Source organism: Mercenaria mercenaria, chromosome 4 (genome assembly GCF_021730395.1).
Source record: "Mercenaria mercenaria strain notata chromosome 4, MADL_Memer_1, whole genome shotgun sequence".
NCBI lineage: Eukaryota > Metazoa > Mollusca > Bivalvia > Venerida > Veneridae > Mercenaria > Mercenaria mercenaria.
Window position 1 is genome coordinate 87132071 of NC_069364.1, and position 11281 is coordinate 87143351.

An 11281-nucleotide genomic window follows, 5' to 3' on the forward strand; every position below is an offset into this window, starting at 1 on the left:
TGTTACCTTCAATGGAAATGCTTTTTTTTTTCATAGCATTGCAGATGCTAGTTTTGTGAAATGCTACCATCGTTGAAATATCTGAGTTATTAGGTTTGAGCTCAGTAGATGCGGTGAGCAATATAGACTGCATAATGACAGAAGACTTACTCGTAAGTTTATACTCTCCAGTGTTTTGTGATGGTGCACTGGTGGATTGTGATGGTGCATTGCTATTATGTGCAAGTGCAATCTTAGGTGGCGCAATGCTGGTCTCGGGTTGGGAGGTTCCATCACTGCTGGTCTCGGGTTGAGTGGAACTGGTTCCATCACTGCTGGTCCGGGGTTGTGTGGTTTCTTCACTGCCAATCATCTCATCAACTGCTCTACTCACAGTGTCTGTTGTGTTTGTTATTGTTAATGGAGGCTGAAAATAAAAATATGCACATTTATAGCGGTTCTGAAACTCATGGCTGCTCTAAATGAATAAATAAATGTTTCCTGTATCTGATGCTGTCAGACATTTATTTACAATATGTATCGGATTACATGAGAAAGTTGGAATTCTAAAGCAACTGCAGAAACGTTCGACTGTTGAGAGCATGTCTGAGGTACACAAAAGCTAGGGCCGTACCAACTGAGCTGAGTAGGTGGGGCGAAAAGCAACTTATTGTAATTTATAACAATTATGAAATCCGCACAATGGCTTTTAGCGCGCATATATTGCAGACACAGCGCGAAGAAAGACTTAAATAAACAATTACTGACATTAAAAGCGTAATAGCATTGCTGCTGCATAGCTGCCACCCCCATTTGTAAATGAAATCATCCAAATGCTGGAAAGTGAAAGTAGAAATGTCAAACTGGTACAAGAAATGGTTGAATAATGTACTGTCAAAGCAGTCCCTTGCTTCAACAAACATAGCATTAAATGATTACCAAGACTTTTAACATAATATATATCCCTTACTTTTTATATCACCGCTCTGGTAAACATTGAACTTACACTGCATGACTTATTGATGTAGTTCCCTGTCTCGTGATGTTTGAAAATGAGGATCACACTTTTTCTTGTACTAATGTATTTGCATACATCATCATCAGCTTGTAAGGTGGAATCTATCATCACTCGTTTAAGGTTGGGAAATGTTTTTGTGCACAGAACGCTGTCTGGAAAGCGCGAGAATGTAATTTGTCCAAATTTGGGTATTCCCTTTCAGTTGTATAACTTCCCGACACGGAAAAATCACATTCAATTCTCTCGGAATATCAATGTTCGAACCACAGTCATGATCAATTTACACATGCTGATATGCGTATAAACATAACAGATTGTGAAGAAAAAATAGTGCACATAACACGCATGAAAAAGCCATTTTGTAGCCAGTAAAGAGTAATCAAGGGAGACAATAAAAGGGTTGCAGCTAAATGCCGGTTTCCATGTCCGGTAATAGGTCATAGTACTCTAAATTTCACAAAGTCAACACATCCAGACATCGACGAGAGAAGGATCGGAAGGGAGAACTTCATAGTTGTTCCCTTCTCAAGCACAACCCGCATGCAAATTCAAAGTAGGGATGATTGACTTTATGCATTTCGTGATTTAAAATATCTCCAAAGTCCTGAAATACTGGTAGTCTGTGATAAAGACAGTCGCCATGAAGTCGGTCAACTGTTCTTAAATCAATTTTTTTCTATTATGTATTCCGCCATTTCTTTTAACATTAATTCTTATTTGTAATAACTGAATGCTAAAATCAAAAATTCTGCACGAAAATATTCGAAAAAATGAAACATTTTAGATAATGGATCTGCTAACAAAATGAAGAAATTTTTTAAGTCACGTTCACACGATCGTTGTAAATGATATTCGAAAAAAATCTAAACTGTCGTGTTCATAAAATATTCCATTCTGTGGATATTCCTTATATTTCTCTGGACTGTATTTTAAACTCAGTTTCACTATCTCAGATCTTTCTTCCAGAGTAACCCTTATTATATCCATTTGGAAAATAAATTTCAATAAAAGCACTTGAAAGTTTGTGAAAACATGGAATCATGCGAGACCATATATATATATGTATATATATACTCGTATACGTGTACACTTCCTCGTATGAGTCTCTTTCTCAAACCACAAAAAATGGTGGATGTGCTTAAACAAGCTCATTTATCAAGATTTATCTGATTGAACAAACAAGTGAAATTGCATATTTCCTGTATTCAAAAGGTCTGCTCAGACAATGTGTCCTTTCTCAAACCGTCAAAAATGTGGTATATGCAGGTGTGGAGAGTAAACACGCTCATTCATCAACTTTTATTTGATTGAAATGACATTTTAATGAACTGTTTTATTCTTCAAAAACTTTCATAGACATCATGGCGTTAACATAACCGCAAAAATGTGGTGACGCGCAGTGTGCTCAGTAAACAAACCTATTCATCACTTTTTATCTGATTGAAATGACAAGTTTAATGACACGTTTCCTGTCTTCAAACGCTTTCACAGACATGGCGTTTACAAAACCGCAAAAATGTGGTGACACGCCGGTATGCTCAGTAAAAAAAACCTGTTCATCACTTTTTATCTGATTGAAATGACAAGTTTAATGACACGTTTCCTGTCTTCAAAAGCATTCATAGACATCATGGCGTTTACAAAACCGCAAAAATGTGCTGACACGCAGGTGTGCTCAGTAAACAAACCTATCCATCGTTTTTTATCTGATTTAAATGACAAGTTTAATGAGAGATTTCCTGTCTTCAAAAGACGTCGCCACCATTAAAACCACAATGTTAATAGGATGGAAAGCGACGCCTTGTGGTACTCCCCTATATAAATGAAACCAATTTTCAGTCACTATCGACATGTTTTGATTTTACTCTCCGGAAAAGCTTTATATATAAAATGGAAGCAAAGTACGACCAAGAAGGATTTTTATCTAAAGTTCGCGGTAGGTTTGGTTTTAGAAAAGATGTTGCTTTATCTAAATGGAACGGTAATGCCTATGTGCATATCAGTGACAATTATAATTGTTGGGAGACTGATACGTTTGATAAAACAAAATCAAAATCTGTAACCATAAAATGGAAAGACGCTATAAAACTGAAGGAATGCCTCGGTAAACTTGAACCATATGCGACTCAAATTGAAACAGAACTAGTAAGTACACATTTTTAGTGATAATTGTATATTAAGTTTCAAGTACGTTGATTTTTGGTTAAAAAAAAGTAGTATAGCAGACGGTATAAGAGCAAAGTAGTATAGTAAACGTTTTGAGGTCATTAAAGCTCCACTTCTATCTTAAATGATATATCATTATTTCGCAATATTTCGATAAAAGTATTTATGTGTTGATGTCTATTTGTAACCGCTCTTTTTCTCTTACCATAGCAAGTCGGGCTATCTAATGAGCAACAACGAGCAGCATTAAACGAGCCGTTTGAAGCCGAAACAGCTGGTCCTTCGCAAACAATTTACAGCAAAAACCTGATGCCGGTGGGAATTGCGCAGTATTTACCACCTGGTTATCAAAAAGAAAACCCTGCAACAAGAAAAAAAATCATATATGAACGACAGGGCAGTCGCTATCAACCGTACTAATGGATGTCGAGGAATATAGAGTTAAACATTTCCGAAAAAAAGCGTTGAAACTTTTACAAGAAATTGAATCAACGATGGAAGAATATGACGAACTACAATTAAAATTTAACATTTTAGATAAAGAATTTACCGATTTGCTTATAAACATGTCAACTTTGAAATTACATATTGTCGATTTAGAACGTAAATTTCTTTTCCTTATCGTTCATGTTTCACTTACAGCTGTAACGGACTAAAAAGATTCTAATAACGACCACCGATGAGTAAACGAAATTTCTCCTCCCGTTCTGCAATGAAAAATAATTTTATACGTCTTCTGATTATCTACAACGTATTCCATCCATGCTCTCTAATTAATAGCGTACAAGTTGATGATACATTCCCGACTTTCCACAACGTTGTTGACACGAGACCTGAACTTTTCAAACGTGGATAGGTCAGCTAACCATTGTCTTATTTTCCGCTCATTGTTCAAGTAAAAATAAAAGTCCTCGGGTAAAATGGAGTACAAAGCCACTTCATAAACTTCGAAGTTCAGGATATGTATCAACGAAATATACGGTTCCCTCACAAAATCGTCATAAATCTTCTAACACAAAGCCGGAGATAAGACCCGTCTCTCACTAGATTCCATGTGTAGTCGCTGCACTCATACCGCAATATAAGCCGCTGAGAAATCAAAATCTCTCTTATATAAGCGTTTTAAAATTCGTGCTGTATGATACATGTGTACCGTATTCCCTTACCTTATGACGCGTGTAAAGGGCAAACTCCGCATAGTCACGTGCAAAGGACAAACTCCGCATAGTCACGTGTAAAGGGCAAAATCCGCATAGTCACGTGTAAAGGGCAAAATCCACATAGACACGTGTAAAGGGCAAAATCCACATAGTCACGTGTAAAGGGCAAACTCCACATGTGGACATTGCCCCCCTCAGTTTATACCTACTCAGATCATTACAGTGTTCCTCTACCAAGACTAAAATGAAATCAGGAGAAAAATTAAAAGTAAATAGTGTGTATATCTGCCGAATTTTCTTTGCTGCAGTGAAGATGTTTTCTTGATGAGTATAAAATTGCAAGTGTAGAAGTACTCAGAAATACTTTAGATTTTTTAAAGAACAGGAGTAGATGTATTTATAGATTACCTTAATTCTAGACCATATGCAAAAGTCATTTGGACAATATACAGTGCAATCAGGTGATATTTACATAATTATATAACTAGCGCTGCTTTTGATAAAAGCGAATGTCTCCCTACTGCCTAATCATCTAAATAGCACGTCAGTCTTTATATACTGTTTACTCACTACAAATCAAGGGCCAGAACTAAAAAATGCCTTGACCAACTTGGCTCATTATCGAACTTGTCCGAGGTCTAATGGTCAAACACATTTTGTTAAAATTTGGTGAAGATCAGATGAGAAATGTTCGACTTAAGTGTGCAGACAAGAGCAAAAAGGCCGATTTTTCGATAATTCAAGGGCCGTAACTCCAAAATGCCTGAACCAATTTTGTTCAAGTTTGGTGAAGATCGGATGAGAAATTTTTGACTTTAGAGTGCGGACAAGAGTAAAAATGCAGATTGTTGGTAATTCAAGGGCATTAACTCCAAAATGCCTAAACCGATTTTGCTAGTTATCAAACCTGGCCGAGGTCTTATGGTAAAACACATTTTGTTCAAGTTTGGTGAAGATTGGATTAGAAATGTTTGACTTAGAGTGCGGACAAGCTTTGTGACAGACATACACACACACACACACACACACGCACACGCGCGCGCGCAAAAACACACAGACTGGAGTAAATCAATATGTCTCCCACACCACTGTGTGGTGGTAGACATAATAATCCCATCTGTAAATATATTCATTTGTTATATTTTTTTCTGGCTAGGTATTATATAAGATCAGCAATAATATATTTTGAATAATATCCGTAATTCAAATGCAGGCCATACTCAATTTTTGTTTTGCTGATACCAAAGAGAGAAAGACCCTGCAATACTAAATGGAATTCAGGGTAAAGAAATGACACCGATATCAAATATTCTGTTATGTTATATCTTTTGGGGTTTAGTGCCATTTCCCAACAGTATTTTAGTTGTGTAACGGCGAGCAGTTAACCTAACCAGTGTATCAGTAATGACTGATTCTCCACTTCTCCATAAAAATCAGAGGTGGAGGATGAGTGATTTTAGACACAATGTCGTTTTACTAAATCTTCACGGAGAACATAGGTCCCGCCTAGAAACCGAACTAACGACCCGCGATCCGTAGATCTAATCTCTCCCTATTGAGCTAGGTGTGGGAAAGTTTGCTGGGGTATAAATACTTTGCATTTAATGATACTTTAAGTAATAACCAGAGACATCATTTAATACAACATATTTTAAGAAACATTTCGAATCACAATTGAACCTATAAACCATTGGATCATTAATGAAAATAAACATGTATAATCAATGACCTTACAATTTATAATATTCATAGTATCTATAGAGATGACACTTGTTATTTTTCATTAAAAAAGGGTTTTGATTGTTTTGTAGAGAACGATACCTACAACACACTGCTAGTATGAAAAAGTGTCATATGCTATTGATGAAGACTAGGCCACACCAAATTGATAAGTTCTTCATCGGATTTTTTCTGAAAAAATTGAGGCTTTTTTTTCTGAAAAAATTGAGGCGGCGAACGAAAAAATAATTTAAATATTTTTTTAGGTTTTTGAGAAAATCAGGAGCGAGCGAAGAGCGAAGAAATATATTTGTCTTCATTTGGCTCTTGACTGACTAATAAAAACCTTAAAATAGAATGTATAGCCCTTTTAAATTAAAAAGTAAGTCCCCAGGGATTGAGAAAATCTGACCTGCTGACGCACATCAAAGCGAACACGTGAAAAAAGGTAATAACATTGTCATACAGTACACTGTAATCAAATAATGCATGCTTTTGAAAATGCTGTTAGAAAATATGTAATAAACAACAATGCATAACCTTACACCATACTTATCACATACATATGTGACTTGAATATTTACTGCTATGAAAATGTAGCATTCTTAGCTGACTTTACAAAGTTTTTGATACATCAAATATCTATGTGAGTGTTACCAGATCTATTAAAGCTTCTGATTTGAAACTTATAACAGTTACTTACTGTCAAAGTCTACACCTGGAGTAACAATACTCTTAAGTCTGAATCTAGACAGAGTTATGCCCCTTTTTAACATAGAATATTTTTAATTAAGTTTTGTATAATGACCAACAGCTTTGTACTTTTAAAGCTTCTGGCTTTTATGCCCCTTTTACTGGCAAAGCTCTGATTTAGAAAAGTCGAGCATGATGTCTTATGTACAGCTCTTTTTCTAACTTTAAACTTTCATAACATATTAAATTTGTTGAAACAAAGTCTCAATTAAAGTCTGAAATGGAGATTAACGTGCATTAACATTAGTCTACTAAATGATTGGAAAATTTGAAAAGTTCTGAAAACAACGCATAATGTAAACTCCTTACCCCACCAACTTTCGTATGCAAATGCTGATCGATTGGACAGGAAAAACAGAAAACAGATAAGTGACATGCATCAATAAGTATTTACCATTACCAAAATAATGTAGATTGATGTTATCAAATAAATTAGTATGGTTTTCTTCATCCAGTTTTCAATGAAATAAATCGATTTTTGTAGCATGTAATTTGGTAAACATTTGAAGAAAATGGCGTAACTGCATAAAGGGGAAACAACTTTAATGCAACTAAATATGTGTTATGATTTATTATAGACGATGTGTGCGTAGTATGTATTTATTTTGATTAAAATCCATTTGAGAACAATCTAGGACTGGAATTATAAGCATTTATACACTTTTACGTCCGTAAAAAGTAGCGCACCAAAAAATTTTTGATTGATTTTTTTCAATGGGGCGAGCGCAAGCCAAAAATAAACAAAAATATTTTTTTTTGTGTGTGTTTCTGAAAATATACTTGCAGCAGTGAGCACAATGCCCAACTTTAGTGCTGCCTCACTGGAACATCACGCCGTAGACACGTGGCATGATACCCCACCCAGTCACATTATACTGACACAGGGCTGACCAGTCCTAGCACTATTCTCTTAATGCTGAGCGCCAAGCGAGGAGGCTACTAGTACCATTTTTACGTTTTTGATATGACGAGGCCGTTTTAAGCTAATCTAGAGTGTTTACATGATATAAATCACCATCCTATCTACTTTTAGGGGAAAATCAGGATATTTCGAACCTCCCACGTGCAAGTTGTGCTGTTGGGATATTATTATGCACTAGAACACTGCTCCTTTTGAGATATATGACCAACTATGTTCTGAATCGATAACGGCACAAACTATAGTAGGCTAGTCAAATTACCTCAAATAAGGGGTGTAGGTAAAACAAAATTTTAACAGAAATGATCTTCTTTTTATATAAGTCTTCAATATATTTAGTATTCAGGAAAAAAAGTCCTCAAAAAACTGATGTATACAAATTGGAAAAAGATCACTGTTTATGATGTCACCCTTTTAAATATTTTAGTGCAATCTCGGTGAGCTTTAATGAGAATTTTGTCTGTTCCTGTCTTATTACACATGTGATGAAATGCATGAATTAATCCTTTACATTCTTGTTTAATTGAAATGAAATATTATCAACACATAGGAAAATAGCTGTTTTAAATACAGTACATATTTAACCTTTTATGGCCATAATCTCATGCAGAATTACCCCACCCACTATATAATTATCTCAAAACTTGGAAAAAAATCTCAAAGACTGACCCAATATCAATGCTATCATTGTTTCTGTATATATGTATTTAAATGCAGTAAATTATGGTTAAAACAACTAATGTCTATGTGCTGTAGACATAAAAACAAAGACAAATATCAAACAGGGAATGCTACGCACCAGAAACGCAGCCTCCTCAAAACGAAACCCACAGCACGCAGACGCGTGCACCACACACACACACACACACAGCCAACACATTAGGACAAAACTAACAAACAAAGGAACACACACACACACAAAGCCAACACATCAGGACAAAACGAACAAACAAAGGAACACAGTGGGGCACGGCCTTGGAACGGTCAGTGGCAAAAACACAACTAGGGAGCTTAAACCGGTTTATGGAGCGCACCCAACCTCACTCTTAACCCCACTATGTTCCAAAGACACGGGACAGTGTAAATAAAAGTAATCCCCTCCAGGTGAATCTCTTACACACGTAATGGAAACAAAAAGGTATGGCATGTAAAACACAAAAATGCTCGTGTATAAATATATAAAAAGCATACCTTAAGAACCAAAAACGTATGTACTCAGAAGACAGAGCAACAAGAGAAACACCCTTAAGAGTCCGACGAAACAGGCCAGAAGACAAATATCAAAACAGTTCACATAATACTAGTATATTGTTTTTTATCATAAACACATTCCATCAATTTTTCAACTCTTGTTTACATACCAGAATAAAAAATATGAATATAATGTAACATATTGTCATTTCTAATCTGTGTAAGAAATGTTTCAGATGACTTAATCTTCTGCTACAGTTTGAATATTGGTGCAACTAAATCTTTACATTCTCTGCAACCCGAAGAGCGGTTTAATCCATGCTTCCTACAATTGCATCGCTTAGAATCACAACCAGATTTACATGAACTTCTAATAACTTTCAGCTGCCTTTCTGGTGCTGCTGGTAGGGTTGTTTTAATGGGACTTAATTTTCCGTTTTCTTATCCCCAGCTCCTTTCAACTGGTTCTGTATGTATGTCAAACAAAAACAAAGACAAATATCAAACAGGGAATGCCACGTACCAAAAACGCAGCCTCCCCAAAACGAAACCTACAGCACGCAGAAGTGCACACCACAAACACACACACACATACACGTGCACACACACAAAGCCAACACACGAGGACAAAACGAACAATGGAACACACACACACACACACACACACAAAGCCAACACATCAGGACAAAACGAACAAACACAGTGGGGCACCGCCTTGGAACGGTCAGTGGCAAAAACACCACTGGGGAGCTTAAACCGGTTTATGGAGCGCACCCAACCTCACTCTTACTCCCACCATGTTCCAAAGACACGGGACAGTGTAAATGAAAGTAATCCCCTCCAGGTGAATCTCTGACACACGTAATGGAAACAAAAAGGCATGGCATGTAAAACACAACAAGAGGACCATGGTGGTCCTGAATCGCTCACCTCTTCCCACATGATCCAGTTTTGAGTATGACGTCGTTTTTTCTATTATTTGACATAGTGACCTAGTTTTTGAGCTCATGTGACCCAGTTTTGAACTTGACCTAGATATTATCAAGATAAAAATTCTGACCAATTTTCATGAAGATCCATTGAAAAATATGGTCTCTAGAGAGGTCACAAGGTTTTTCTATTATTTGACCTATTGACCTAGTTCTTTAAGGCACGTGACCCAGTTTCAAATTTGACCTAGATATCATCCAGGTGAACATTCTGACCAATTTTCATGAAGATCCATTCAAGGGTATGGCCTCTAGAGAGGTCACATGGTTTTTCTATTTCAAGACCTACTGACCTAGTTTTTGATCGCAGTTGACCCAGTTTCAAACTTGACCTAGATATCATCAAGATAAACATTCAGACCAACTTTCATACAGATCCCATGAAAAATATGGCCTCTATAGAGGTCACAAGGTTTTTTCATTATTTGACCTACTGACCCACCTTTAAATGGCACGTTACCCACTTTCAAACCTGACCTAAATATCATCAAGATGAACATTCTGACAAATTTTTATGGAGATCCATTCACAAGTATGGCCTCTAGAGAGGTCACAAGGTTTTTCTATTTTTAGACCTACTGACCTAGTTTTTGACCGCACATGACCCTGTTTCGAACTTGACCTAGATATCATGAAGATGAATATTCAGACCAACTTTCATGAAGATCCATTGAAAAATATGGCCTTTAGAGAGGTCACAAGGATTTTCTATTATTTGACCTACTGACCTAGTTTTTGAAGGCACCTGACCCACTTTCGAACTTGACCTAGATATCATCAAGATGAACATTCAGACCAACTTTCATACAGATCCCATGGAAAATATGGCCTCTAGAGAGGTCACAAGGTTTTTCTATTATTTGACCTACTGACCTAGTTTTTGATGGCACGTGACCCACTTTCGAACTTGGCTTAGATATCATCAAGGTGAACATTCTGACCAATTTTCATGAAGATTCCATGAAATATATGGCCTCTAGAGAGGTCACAAGGTTTTTCTATTTTTAGACCTACTGACCTAGTTTTTGACCGCACGTGACCCAGTTTCGAACTTGACCTAGATATCATCAAGATAAACATTCAGACCAACTTTCATACAGATCCCATGAAAAATATGGCCTTTATGGAGGTCACAAGGTTTTTCTATTATTTGACCTACTGACCTAGTTTTTGATGGCACGTGACCCAGTTTCGAACTTGACCTAGATATCATCAAGGTGAACATTCTGACCAATTTTCATGAAGATCTTGTGAAATATATGGCCTCTAGATAGGTCACAAGGTTTTTCTATTTTTAGACCTACTGACCTAGTTTTTGACCGCACGTGACCCAGTTTCGAACTTGATCTAGATATTATTAAGATGAACATTCAGACCAATTTTCATA

General features: G+C 36.5%; 1 protein-coding gene across 1 annotated transcript; it reads left to right on the forward strand.

Moving 5' to 3' along the window:
• Positions 1-2862: 2862 nt before the first annotated feature.
• LOC123553559 (uncharacterized) lies at positions 2863-4507 on the forward strand. The gene is made up of 2 exons (XM_045343261.2): positions 2863-3142; positions 3374-4507. Exons 1-2 carry the CDS (start codon positions 2888-2890, stop codon positions 3581-3583), a joined length of 465 nt encoding a protein of 154 aa, XP_045199196.2. The 5' UTR covers positions 2863-2887; the 3' UTR covers positions 3584-4507.
• The last annotated feature ends 6774 nt before the right edge of the window (positions 4508-11281 follow it).

What these genes read in the sequence shown, in the direction of transcription:
- LOC123553559 (XM_045343261.2), top strand. Translation starts at nt 2,888, where the DNA reads ATGGAAGCAAAGTACGACCAAGAAGGATTTTTATCTAAAGTTCGCGGT. An exon ending in CTCAAATTGAAACAGAACTA is followed by an intron (nt 3,143 to 3,373) that starts GTAAGTACACAT and finishes CTCTTACCATAG; the next exon opens with CAAGTCGGGCTATCTAATGA.